The sequence below is a fragment of the Schistocerca piceifrons genome, chromosome 2, assembly GCF_021461385.2.
Source record: "Schistocerca piceifrons isolate TAMUIC-IGC-003096 chromosome 2, iqSchPice1.1, whole genome shotgun sequence".
Lineage (NCBI taxonomy): Eukaryota > Metazoa > Arthropoda > Insecta > Orthoptera > Acrididae > Schistocerca > Schistocerca piceifrons.
This window is the reverse complement of record NC_060139.1, coordinates 194447310-194461350: the sequence shown is the minus strand read 5'-3', so window position 1 is coordinate 194461350 and position 14041 is coordinate 194447310. Positions and strand designations below refer to the sequence as shown.

At 37.2% G+C, this 14041-nt stretch overlaps 1 protein-coding gene across 5 annotated transcripts in view; it reads left to right on the top strand.

Annotated features, from left to right (window-relative positions):
- Positions 1–13016, top strand: part of LOC124777495 (serine/arginine-rich SC35-like splicing factor SCL33) — a 162608-nt gene extending 149592 nt beyond the window's left edge. For 4 of the 5 annotated variants that reach the window (XM_047252936.1, XM_047252935.1, XM_047252937.1 and 1 more), the window contains one exon: positions 12849–12978. Coding sequence is in view for 1 of the 5 variants with exons in the window: in XM_047252938.1 (XP_047108894.1) it covers positions 12849–12874 (26 nt within the window). In the remaining 4 variants the exon portion in view is untranslated. Of the gene's footprint in view, positions 1–12848 lie in introns of all 5 variants that reach the window. The other variant, XM_047252938.1, reaches the window with a different exon arrangement.
- Positions 13017–14041: the final 1025 nt, after the last annotated feature.

Here is a 14041-nt window from a genome sequence, read left to right as displayed (position 1 = left end):
TGGCCGAACACTTATTTTGTGACAATCTTTTTGTGGTGCCTATCTGCAACTTAGCGTCTCCGCTATCTGATGTGATGGGCATCGAAGTGAGATTTGAAAACAAACTGAAAAAAATTCTACTTGAAAACTCCTGTTCTGTAGAAGAATATCTCTTTACATAGTGGATAGACATTATGAAAACACACTTGTCAAACATTGGAATGTTCAGGATGGAGTAACAACAATATGGAAAGGATAGAGTGCTACTCACCATGTAGAGGAGTCATTAAATCACAGGCAGGCACAATGAAAAAGAAAGCTAGAAATAATTCGGCTTTCAGTCAAAGACCTCTCTCAGGAGTAGAAAACATGCACAAGAACAAATCACACTCAGATGGCCACTGTCTGTAACCACTGAGGCCTGGGACAGTGGCTACATTTGTGTTAGGTGGTTGTTTCATTGTGTGTCTCTAGCTTTGAAGCAGGACTTCGTTTTCAGAATTCTTTTTTGTAATGCCTGCCTGCAACTCAGTGCCACCTCTATGCATGTGAATAGCAGCTATCTCTGCAGTCCATGTTGTAATTTACATATGTATTTTTTAAATAAAAAACCTTGTAAATTTGTAAATGATCAGCATGTAGCCTTATTTACATATGAATGTGTAATATTAATGTAAAATGGCTCATTCCTCACTATTATGATTAATTGTACAAGTGACCTATGGAACATAAAACTAACAAACCAACCAATGAACCTTCTTAAAATTTGGAAACATTGAAGACAAGCTGTAGGATCTACAGATTGTAGATTAGCATAAAACAAAAAACAGTAGGAATTTTGAAGTGAGAATATGATTTTATAGACAGCTTAACAAAACTGAAAGATAACTTCATTCCCTTATTTACACACACACACACACACACACACACACACACACTCTCTCTCTCTCTACTGTCATGCTTTTTCCTCTCCATTTAATGGTTATTGGTAATCCATCACCAGCCTGCTTTAGTCCATCTTGGAACATATACAGTGACAGAGCAGCTGGTTCTCTTATGGTCTGTGGTCATTTCCACCTTGTATTATTACAGCCATTGCTACGAATAATTAAAATTTCTGTCTTGGGGCATTAATAAACTGCTTTAGCTGTATTTAGTTCTTTATTTTTAGACCACTAACGATTTCATGCCTTTGCTTCAAATTGTATTTAGTTGTTTATTTTTAATCACTAACTATTTCATGGCAGTAAATGGCACATATCTTCACGTGGACATGTAACTAAAACATTAGAGCTAAAAAGCTTGGAACTTTGTGCACAACATTCATTCTCTGCCAAAACATCAAAAATCTCAGTGAGATGAGAAAAACAATTTGTGCAACTCCGTTTCACAGAACATTCGTTGATGAGCATCCTCTGCATGGCCTCTGCCCAAAAGGAAACACTTCATGGTGCAAGTATAAGAGGTGTGAAGCAAATGGACAAAAATACACACATGCACATCCCACACCAGAAACTTGTTGTGGGAGAACGAATGCCAATTTGAAAGATCTTTCAGATTACAAACTCCTGGAAAAATATTTATGTGGCAAAACACAGAATCCAAATGAAAGCTTCAGTAGTTGTGTTTGGGAACGCTTGCCAAGAGCTGTTTTTGCTGGCTTGTCAGCTTTTCAGATTGATATAATGGACGCTATAACATGTTTTAATGATGGAGTAACAAGCAGATTAAAAACCATGAGCAGACTAGGCATCAAAACTGGGGACAAAATGAAACACTGCTGCTATAAGTGGACAAGCAATATGTTACTGACACTGAAACAGGTGCTGAAAGCGTGACAAAGGAGGACAGAATAACAAAGAAAAGAAAGAACACTAAAGAAGTTGAAAACGACAGAATCATCAAGATTGAGCTGGAATGTTTTGACATGTTGTTGAGAAGAAAATGAGATGTCAGTCTTCAGTTGGTTTCCCGTAATCAATGTTTTTGCATACTTGGGTATCATTATCTCGCCCAACATCAAAGTTACAGAAATAAAATTTTATATGATTGAAAATATAGTGCATGCTTGCACAGTGAACCAGGTTATTCAACAATTATTAAATATTTTTAGCTGGAGTGTTTCAGATGTTCTCAAATTATTAGGAGAAGAAATTGACTTGCACATAATTCAGGACATATGATATTCACTCCATATATATTCTTCAGTTTTTAATTTTTTTCACATGGAGGTCACAGTGTACTAATTATTTCGTTTAAGTTTCATTCAAATATCTGTTAAAGTTTTTGAGTTACTAAATACAGGGTGTATACAACCCGGGACAACCGAGAGATCCTTGAAAAACCTGGGAATTTTTTCATCCGGGAGAAAACCAGAAAAAACACGGGAATTTTTTTAGAATTCCGAGAATTTATTGTTTTTTTTTTTTTTTTTAGTTAAATTTTTGTAATTTTGACAGATAAGAAACAATACTCTTAACAAAGGATATTACTGTATCCCATTACTGCAGAATAATATTGCAGCAATAAAGCATGAACGAGAGAAAAAAGACAATAAAACTTAGGTTGCAAAGGAAATGCGCATTATACAACAATAAAACACAGTACTCATACAAGCGGCTGCCAACAGCAAAATGTGTCAAAGGCTTTAGGGAGACTGTGCAATGCTTCATAACACAACTGTTTCATAACACAACTGTTTACATTAGATTCGTTTGAGCAGTTGCGAGCGGGCTCATGCACAAGTGCAGTTGAGTCACGCATGTGTAGTACCTTCTCCCCTTTCTGGCTACAGAAGTGTGGCTGTTAGCTGTATAAGCAGTAGCAGGAAGCAGCCAGATGATATCCTGAAAAATTTTACTGGCATGTGCAAGCTGCCAGATGCAAGGGGGCAAACCAGGATATCTGCCCCGGGCGGCAAGAATTCATTTTCTTGAGGAAAAAGCTTGTTTCACAGAGCGCCTAGTATCCAGCGCATGTTGGTCTATCGATTATTCATATGATTTTGAGACACATCGCTGTTGGTTTTTGAACATTTGTTAACATATTATAAGTTTATTTCTGAATGGATCATAAGTTGATTTTTGAATGCGTGCATAGTGTACGTCATGTCTCTGCCTGGGGAATCCGCATCGCATCTAGAAATTACTTTCCTGTAGACGGAAGGCGAGGGGATTATACGAGCTGAGCGGAATGAAGCGGAACAGGTGCATGCCAATTGCTGTTTGTTTATGTGATTGACTGGGCTTGCAAATGATCAGCATTGTTATAATTGCCAGCGAAATCCATAGGTTCAGACTACCGGAGTGGAAATAAACTACTAACAGGGATAACAGGTAAGTAAGATTACGTGTTATCTTCTCGGTGTATCCAAGAAAATGAAATTTCGATAGAAAATTTTTGGCCAGACCACTACACTAGTAACGGCCAGTTGTACAGACCCCGGTAGCAACCACCTAAGTTCTATTCTGGGAGTAGCATGGAAAACACATTGTACGAACACGTAATAACGCCTAAGCAGAGAATAAACGCGGGGTAAGTAAGCAGTTGATTGTGGCAGGGTTTGTGAAATTAACCGGAGAATATGTTTCGACACTGACAGGAATAGCTACAGAATTAGTGATGACAAGATTGTTTGTTAGAACGAGAAAGGAGAAGAAATGGAGACGTCACACAAATTATGGAAGAATGACGATTCCAAATTTATATAAAAATTTCATAATACTACTTTTCGATCTCATTCTTGAGAAGCTGGAGTGTATGAATGAAATTCGAAACTATTTCCAAACATAAAGCTTTTTGGTTGTAGTAGGCCTAATAGGCATTTGATATTGATACTTCGTGAATTATATTCTGTCGTGTTAAAAAAAAGTGACAGCTTGTGATAAAACAGTCTGTTTATTTGATGTGTGCTACAATTGCTGCAATTTAGACAGGCCTATTTTGTTTTATCTAGCAGACAGTGACAAAATATTCGTAATCAGATTGAGAAACCACACCAGTCTTGGGTACTGTTGTATTAACAGCTTTTTCAGTATTAGACAATGACATTTCGTTTTTTCATGTGGCAAAATGTTTGATGAAGTTTGAACTAATAGATCCTTTCGCAGGAAGGAAATGACACCGTGTAAAGCTGTAGCAAGGTTAGGGAAAAAGAAAGCTAGGACTTAGGGATTGAAGAAATGTATACTGTCTTGCTTGTCACTTGTCTCTATTGGTTAATTTCTTAGATCACAGAGCGTTTACCTCTCATTTAAAAATCAATTCTTTGAGGACGACCATTTAGAAAAATTTCGAGCCCACAAGGTCAGACATTTATGTCATTATTAAAAATTTTACTGTCACATTTGTGTGTTGTAGCTTAAAGCGTAACACACGTAAAAAAGATCTGTATTATATGTGAAAGCTTTTCTTTTCTTTTAGCAACACTATTTATATTAATTTAAACCATTAACTTTTCCAATTTGTGCATACGCGCTACTGAAGAGTGATATTGCTATTGGCTGACTACATCATGTGTCCTGTGCTCTGAATATCTGCTGTCATCAGCTGGTGAGATCACGTGACATGAGCTATGACTGGCTTACAAAAAAACATTGCAATCTCGATTTCAATTATTTGGAAAGTAACACGCGGTGTTTGGTGGAATTCCAATGTATGCTTTCGTAATACAAAAATAGGCAGTGTACATGTTGCTGCACATCAAAGGTATTTCCAAAATGTGTGTTTTTCCTCCTGAGTTTGGTTTTCCAAAGGGCCACACGGTGGCACTGAGTATCACACGGATGTCTTTGTACTTTATTCCACTTTTCCTCAGCACTCTGAACGTCTCTTGCCAGATAACGTGGTTTATTTTTCTGTAATTACTTTTCGATAACGAGTCTCAGGGCCAGAATCGCCTCTCTTTTTCTCAATCCCCTTCTGAAATCAAACTGATCTTCACTCAGCATATCCTCCACCTTCTCTTCAGACGTATTTTTGTGAGAATTTTTGATGCATGTGACATTAGCCTTAGAGTCCGGTACTGTTAGCATTTTGTAGCTGCTACCTTCTTCGGTATAGGAACAATGATACATTTCTGGAAGTCTGTCGGTATCTCTCATGTGTTATAGATGGACCTAATAAGTTGAAGTAGCATCATTTTCATGCTGCCACAAGCATTCTTTATTAGTTCTGCAGGGATGTCATCAATACCTGTTGCTTTGTTGTCCCGTAGTTCTTTTAGAGCTGTGTCAAATTATTCTTGCAGAATGTCATCTCCCTTGTCATCTTCGTCTACTTGTTCTTCTCTTCCTATTACTTCATCCAAAAGAGGTGTTCCGGCATACAACTCCTCTATGTAACCTTTCCATCTCTTCACCATGTCTTCGCCAAATAGCATTTTCCCCTCTTTATTTTCTATTGTGCCTGAGAGTGTTGTTTTTACGTTTGTTAAAAAAATTGATTTACTGTTCTGTAGGCTAAATCAGTTCTTCCGTTTTGCATATTTTCTTCCACTTCTCTGTACATTTCTTCAAGAAAATTTTCTTTTGCTTTCCTAACTTTTCTATTAACTAATTCCTTAGTCATCTGTATTCAGCCTTTCCTTGTTCAACAGTTGCATTTTTGTATAATCTCCAGTTTCCTATTAGCTCAGCAATACCTGCTGTAATCCATTTCCTCTTGTTTTTGGGTTCAGTTCTTCCAACTATCTTTTCTGCAGCTTTGTATATACCAGATTTAATTTGATCCCAGTCTTCATTTACTCCACCATGTTGAAAATTCTTAGCTAGGTTGTCTTGTTTTTATGAGCATAGCACTTTTCTAGTCCCTCCGTTTTCAGTTTTTCTAGTTTCCATTTAAGTTTTACTGGCTGCTTCTTTAAACATTTGAATCTCAGTGAACTTTTCGTCAGGGCCAGGTGTGACCGTGTACTTATTATGTAAGCAAGTAGAGTTCTTTACATTACCAAAATTATTCCGTGCACTGAAACGTTAACATCTGTTAAGATACCAGTCTGTAGTTTTATATTTCTGTGAAGTAAAATTCCAAATAATAGTAGTACACAAACCGTGTGTTTGTATTACAGTGAAGTTTCTTGAATGGTGCTGGACTCCAGCATGAGATTTAAGTAGTCAAATATTATATAAAGTGAAGCACACTTGACAATGCAAATTATTACTTCAGGGTGTATACGACCTGGGACAACTGGGAGATCTGGGAAAAACCCAGAAATTTTTTTCATCTGGGAGAAAACCGGGAAAACCCGGGATTTTTCTAGAATTCCGGGAATTTTTCATTGTTTTAGTTTTCAGTTAAATTTTTGTAATTTTCACTGGTAAGAACCGATGCTCTAACAAAGGATATTATTGTACCCTGCTACCGCAGAATAATACTTCAACAATGAAACGTAAACGAGAGAAAAAACGAAAAAAACTTAAATTACTTAAATTGCAAAGGAAATGTGCCATATACGACGACGAAACACAGTGCTCAAGCAAGTGTCTGCCAACTGGAAAATGTGTCAAAGGCTTTAGGAAGACTATGGAATGCTTCATAACAACAAATTGCCTCCGATGAGTGTGGAGTCACAACTGTTTACATTAGATTCGTTTCAGCAGTTATGAGCAGGCTGCGCATTCGCAGTTGAGTCGTGTTTGAGTAGTAGGTTCTCCCGCTTCTGGCTACAGGAATATGGCTGCTGGCTGTGCAAGCAGTCGTAGCAAGCAGTTAGATGTACTGGGCAAAGGGGGCGCCAAATTCATATTCTTTAGGAAAAAAGCTTGTTTCGCAAAGCGCATAGCATCCAGACCACGTTTGTCTATCGATTATTCGTATGATTTTGAAACACTTCCCTCTTGGTTTTTAAACATTTTTGAACACATTTTAAATTGATTTCTGAATGAATCATAAGTTGATTTTTGAATGCATGCATAGTGTACGTGATGTCTCTGTCAGGAGAATCCTCGTCACATCTAGAAATAAAGGGGATGGGGCTAAACGAGCTGAATGGAGTACAGCCGAACGAATGAATGCCAATTGCTGTATGATTATGTGGTTGACTTGGTTTGCGAATGATCAGCATTGTTGTAATTACTAGCGGATTCCATAGATTCAGAATACCAGAATGGAAATAAACGACTAACAGGAATAACAGGTGAGAAAGATTACGTATTATCTTCTCGGTGTATCCAAGAAAATGAAATTTTGACAGAAAATTTTTGGCCAGATCACTACACTAGTAAGGACCAGTAGTACAGTCTCCGGCTAGCGGCCGCTTAAGCTCTAGTCTGGAAGTAACGTGGAAAATGTGTTGTACGAATACATAATAACGCCTAACCAGAAAATAATTGCAGGATAACTAAACCGGTGATTCTGGCAGGGTTAGTGAAGTTAATCGGCGAGCAAGTTTTGACATCGGCAGGAATAGCTACAGAATTGGCAATGACCAGATTGTTTGTTCGAACAAGGAAGGAGAACAAACGGGGATATCACACAAATTATGGAAAAGTAAGACGATTCCAAATTTACGTAAAAATTTCATAATACTACTTTTCAATCTCATGCTTGATAAATTGGTGCTTATGAATGAAATGTGAAACTATTTCCTAACATTAAGCTTTTTGCTTGTAGTAGGTCTAATAGGCATTTGATATTTGTACTACGTGAATTATATTCTGTCGTGTCATAAAAATGACCATTTGTGCCAAAACAGTCTCGTTCATTTGGTGTGTGTTACAAAATTGCTGCCATATTAGAAAGGCCTGTTTTGTTTTATCTAGCAGACAGTGACATAATAGACATAATCAGATCGAGAGACCACACCAGTCTTGGGTATTGTTTGTGTTAACAGCTTTTTCAGTACTTGATAACGACACTTCAATTTTTCATGTAGCAAAATGTTTGACTAACTTTGATGAGGTAATAGATTTTTTCACAGAAGGAAAGCACGCCATGTAAAGCAGTAGCAAGATAGAGAGAAAAAAATGCTAGGAACTAAGGATAGAAGAAATATGTAATTTCTTGCCTATCTCATGTTTTTATTGGTTTTATGTATCCTATATTTAATTTTATGTCACACAAAACAGCACGTAATTAGCTAATAGTCAGTAAAGAGATCAAATTTTCTGAAGTGTTCTTGTGATCCCAATTACAAATAATCTGATCCACAATTAATTGTGAGATTTTTTTTTAAGTTGGTCATGCTGTCAAACCGGCTGACAGGGAAGCAGGAGAGGCACGACAGAATGTTTCAATTTCCACTTTCCTGAATATAGTTTGATGGCATCCATTACAAATTATGCACGTTTCAATTCCACAGAGCGAAATACAGTGATGTGTGGTAGAATAATGCTTTATGAAGAGGTAGAATAATGCTTTATGAAGAGGCGTGGCACTGCACTTTGGCATACTTAAGACCAAATATGTCTTACATTTCCTTGAACACACGTTTTATGTTTCAGCCTTTCAGAAAGGTGTACTCTACAAGATGAACATGTTTTTGAAAATTCGATGTTTTTTAGTGTTGACCCAGTTTGCAAATATTGTAGGCCCGGGGCTGATGTGCAGAGCAGTCTAAGTTACAGTGGGTACTCTTCATGTGACCCGTGTGAACTTTTAGTGATGTTGCTGTTTCCCCTTTGTTTACTCTCACGTCAACTGAAAACAAAATGGATATCTGTGGCCAGGAGCTATCGAGTGAATTTAAATACATTCACATAATTACAGAAGGCTAAAATATATTATTAGTTTCAGATTTTATTTTATTTCCACCTTTCTGACAGTCTAGCATTAATCGCCTTGCAGAACAATGAAGTTAGTTTTGTCTGTTTGCTAAAGAAATTTGAATTTTATTAACCTTATCCGCAGAGGCAGTGAATGATGTATTTGTAACGACATGTTTAATTCCACAGTACTGGCTAATTTCAACTGTTCACTGCATTTCAAGTGCACGTTTTCATTTTCTAGCACGTATGGCACTATACCATAATAAACAAACAAACATGATATAATACAGTACTGGTGCTTCAAGAAAATTTACATCCCGAAAACCACACTGAAAAGCTTAATATCAGGTCAAGGTCTACTTCATTGGGAATCTGGACATACGAATGTGTACTTTAAGTTGCAGTTTAAATGTGCACATTTTAATATGGTTCACGAAATTCCGATACTCTTGGAGTATCCTCTGATGTCTTTGTTTCTTTTATGACATAATGTATGATCTGTCAACATTTTACACGTACGAGCATACGGGTTTCCTACGTCGTGGTAGCTGTGCCAGCGCGATGTTGCTTGTTATCTGCGCTCTCTGGCTACTGCCGAAACAAATTATTTCTAACAGGTCGCTGGAAAATATTGCGTTTGGTGGTTTGACAAGCGTTACTTTCAAAGTAAATATCCTTTTACATAAGTTGAACTATGTGTGAGGATGTACCATGAATTTCTTAAATCACAGAGCGTTTGACTCTCATTTAAAATCAACTCCTTGATGACGAGCCGTTTGGAAGAATTTCGAACCCTGAAGATCAGATATTTATGTAATTATTAAAAATTTTACTGACACATTTGTGTGATATATCTTAAAGTGTAACACGCGCAAAAAAGATCAACATTAGATGCGAAAGCTTCACTTCTCTTGCAGCTTATTAACCTTAGAGACCAATATTATATGTGAAGGCTTTGCTTTTCTTGTAGCAACACTATGTATATTAATTTAAACTGTTAACTTTCCCTGCTTGTGTGTTCGTGCTACTTAACAGTGTTGTTGCTGTTGGCTGACTACATCATGTGTCCTATGCTCTGAATATCTGCTGTCATCAGCTGACGAGTTCTTGTGACATTAGCTATGACTGGCTTACAGAAGCGTATTGCAATCTCGATTTCAGTGATTTGGAAAGTAACATGCGGTGTTTGGTGGAATTCCAATGTATACTTTCATAATACGAAAATACGCAGTGTACATGTTGCTGCACATCATAGATATTTCCTAAACGTGTCTTTCTTCCTCTGAGTTTCATTTTATAAAGTGCGGGGAAATTCTACGCCCATGTATAAAGCCATTACTATTCAAAGGTTTGATAAGTTTTGCAGTTCCGAGGGAAAAATATACTTTTACTTAAGACGGAAAAATTGTGTTTTCACCCGGGAGAAAGTGTAGTTTTAACCGGGAAATCCAGGAGTTTTTTTCCCCATGTCCGCATATATACCCTGTGTAGATGGTGATGTATTCATAGTGGACTGAATGTCAACACAATGTCACTTAACTCATTACCAAACTGTGAAAGTGAGCTTGTGAAGTACATCTGTGACCCAAAAATCAGAACGTGCTATTAGATTTTCAGAACTAGTAGTGTTGAGATTTATTAATTGCCAAAGCAAACTTCATAATGGATGCTGTTGATAAAGTTTACATGGTACACTTCCAAGAAGTAAAACAATAGGAAAAGCCTTGTCCAAACTTCTCAAAACATCGGCATTTATTTGTGTGTGTGTGTGTGTGTGTGTGTGTGTGTGTGTGTGTGTGTGTGTGTGTGCAAAATGGTTCAAATGTCTCTGAGCACTATGGGACTTAACATCTATGGTCATCAGTCCCCTAGAACTTAGAACTACTTAAACCTAACTAACTTAAGGACAGCACCCAACACCCAGTGTGTGTGTGTGTGTGTGTGTGTGTGTGTGTGTGTGTGTGTGTACAAACACATCTAAGTTTAGAATAGAAAGCAATAGATAGAGGCATTCCATTGTGCATATTGTTTTTTTTTCTTACCAAAAAACATGGAAAAACTGTTTTTTCCTTCAGTAGAACTGACTCATTCAGTGTTAAAAAATGTTACTTAATGAAGATTGCTATGTTCCTGTTTATGCACAATGTTGGTCTTTTCTCTGCCAGGTATTTTAAAACATAAATCTTTTCCGCTTTCAGATAGCTTGCCCCACTTATGAAAGAACACTCATTGTTGAAACCATCGAAGTTGTTGTGGAACATCCACAATGCATCATGAAAACATAGCAAAATAATAAAATAAAGACTAAAAAAATGCAACAGCACAAAATGCACTGCAGCAATCTGAGTAAGCGTGGCGAAAATGTGTTAATTTTCGATATTAGCTGAAGACAACCCCCCGCCACCCTCCCCTCCCACCAGCAACATTAATGCCAAGCTTCCTTCCTGATACCTCGATGCTAACGTCCAGAACCATGTTGTTCCATTTTTTGACAGTCTATGCGGATGCTGCCATTTGAAATGCATTGTGAAATGTCTCCAAATTCCACTCAATTTCAGCAAGTGTTAATTGAGCTCCCACTTTCGGAAGCCGTTTTTTTCCTCAGGCACCACCTCTTCTGTCTACAGAGCCTTTTTTGCCATTACCTCAATAATTTCAACTTTCTGTGACAGCTACTGTCCTTCAGCCCTTTAACCACCACACCCTCCTCCTCCAACACCTTCAGATAGATTGACCAAATTTTTGGAGTTGGTCTAACACCAGAAAAGTGATTTATCGTAGATGTTACGTACAGAAATACCCAGTTTCAGACAGAATGCTCTTTTGTGCTGAACCTTCATTTGACTCATGCACTTGATAGTTCATTGTAGAATGCTCTTCATAACTTTGCAGAACCTTCCAGATCAGGCACAGAAAAAAATACTGAATAATATTGCAAATACTGCAAATTTAACTACAGTCACAACAAATCGCAGAGTATAAATTTAAGTTCTGTTTCTTCAGGTTTTGTTAAGATTTAATTTACATTCTGTCCTCTCAGCATTATCAAACACTTCAGAGTCTCGATGAACAGTTCGTGAAATGTGTCGCACATCAGCTTGATTCAAGTCTCCATACCTTTCTTGTTCTGTCAAACCTTTTTTGTTCAACAAAATATATTTTTATCTCAAATGTTGTTAGCTGTAACTGATTTGCTTGAACTTTGTTACAGTATATCACATAATTACCTGTACAAGAATTGATTTCCCATGTACAGTCTGCCATCATTATGCAGAAGGTGACAATTCTGTCCAAGCTGTTATGTATTTATTATTTTCTTGATTGTCATAAATTATGTTCCCTTACTCAATTTTGCTTCAGCTGTAGTTTGTTTTTTAATATTATTTCCACCCAAATCTGTTGATCACACACAGTAACTTACTTTAATAATCTTGCCACTGATGGTCCGTCTGTAACTGACAAGGAGGTGTGTGTGTGTGTGTGTGTGTGTGTGTGTGTGTGTGTGTGTGTGTGTGTTCACACCTGTTGCCCTCACTATAAGAGTACTTGATTCACCAATTGATATGATGGTGTGCACAGCTGACAGATGTAGCCAGCATTTGTATTCCCTTTTTTGGGGGGGATTGCTTTCATATTAGCTAGCTGTTACCTCCAGAACACAACCATGTCACTGTATTGCGATAGGAGACTGATGACCATAGCTGTTAAGTCCCATAGTGCTCAGAGCCATTTTTGTATTGCGATAGAATGTGGTACTTCTATATTTTTTACATAATTTCCAGTGTATTTAATTTGTGAAAATAACACAAATTCTGTTGTATTTGTAATTAGTGGGTTGTTAGTCCTTTTGTTAACATTGTCATTGGGGAAAAGAGCTTTGTGCCTAATAGGGGATGTTAGTCTCTGCCCAGTTCCTGTCACAGATGTCAGGTTGACTAAATTTTTGGAGATGATCTAACACCATTTTTATACTTAATCATATGAAACGTTTAGAAAATGCGAGTTAAGAATAATTTGTTACCTTGTAAGCTTTTGTGCAAATAGAAGTACTGTGTTGATCTTTAAGACACTTTGATACTTACTATATGTTTCTAGGTATTTAAGTCATGTTACTTAGTTGTTGTCATTATTATTCTGCTGGTAAATACACAATTACTATAACAGTAGGGACCATGACCGTGGGGAGCTAAGTCACTCACGTCACCATCGCCGTGGAAGCAGAGATCGTAGTGATGAACGTATGGATCGTATGGAACGTATAGATCGTATGGAACGTATGGAACGCATGGAACGTCGGCCGATGATGCCTCAGCCTTCTCCACCTGGTAGCAGTGAGCGACGAAGAGGTGAGTTGTCATATTTAAACAAATGTATTGGAAATATATACAGTAGAACCTGTCTTTTACGTGTTTCAGCTTAGTTTAAAAAGTAATGTAAATTTTGGGAAAATGTAGATGGTAGGAAATGTTTTCTAAGCCTGTATATTATAAAACATCAGTGCAATTGTATTCGTAAGGACCATTAATTTGAAACACTTTGTCTTACATAAGTTTTACGTTTCATGAACACATTGCTAGTTCTTATCCACCAAAAAGTCCAGAATTATAGTTTGTTCCAATTTCTTGAGGTGAATTTTCTTCTAGGTTTGAAATATATTCCAAAGTTTTGATGTCTGCATCAGAAATTTAGAAGTCCAAAAGTAGGCTTTATATATATATATATATATATATATATATATATATATATATATATATATAGGGAAACATTCCACGTGGGAAAAATTTATCAAAAAACAAAGATGATGTGACTTACCAAACGAAAGCGCTGGCAGGTCGAAAGACACACAAACATACACACAAAATTCAAGCTTTCGCAACAAACTGTTGCCTCATCAGGAAAGAGGGAAAGACGAAAGGATGTGGGTTTTAAGGGAGAGGGTAAGGAGTCATTGCAATCCCGGGAGCGGAAAGACTTACCTTAGGGGGAAAAAAGGACGGGTATACACTCACTCGCGCGCACACACACACACACACACACACACACACACACACACACACACACACACCCATCCACACATATACATGTATATGACACCAAACTGTACACAAGAAGTATGTATAACTTCAAATCATAAAATTTGCTACATCATCTGCTAAGAAAAAATATGTGAAGTATGGGATAGCAGTTCACAATGGGTGATGATGTTTAATTACATAAGATCGTTGCTCTAATGATATTACCTTATTACCTGTATGCAGATATGCTGCAGCATAATGAATCTGTATACACAGTATAGAGCCAGATATGAAGTTAAAATTTAGCTTTGCTGTCAGATCCCAGTATAACCAATGCTTCAA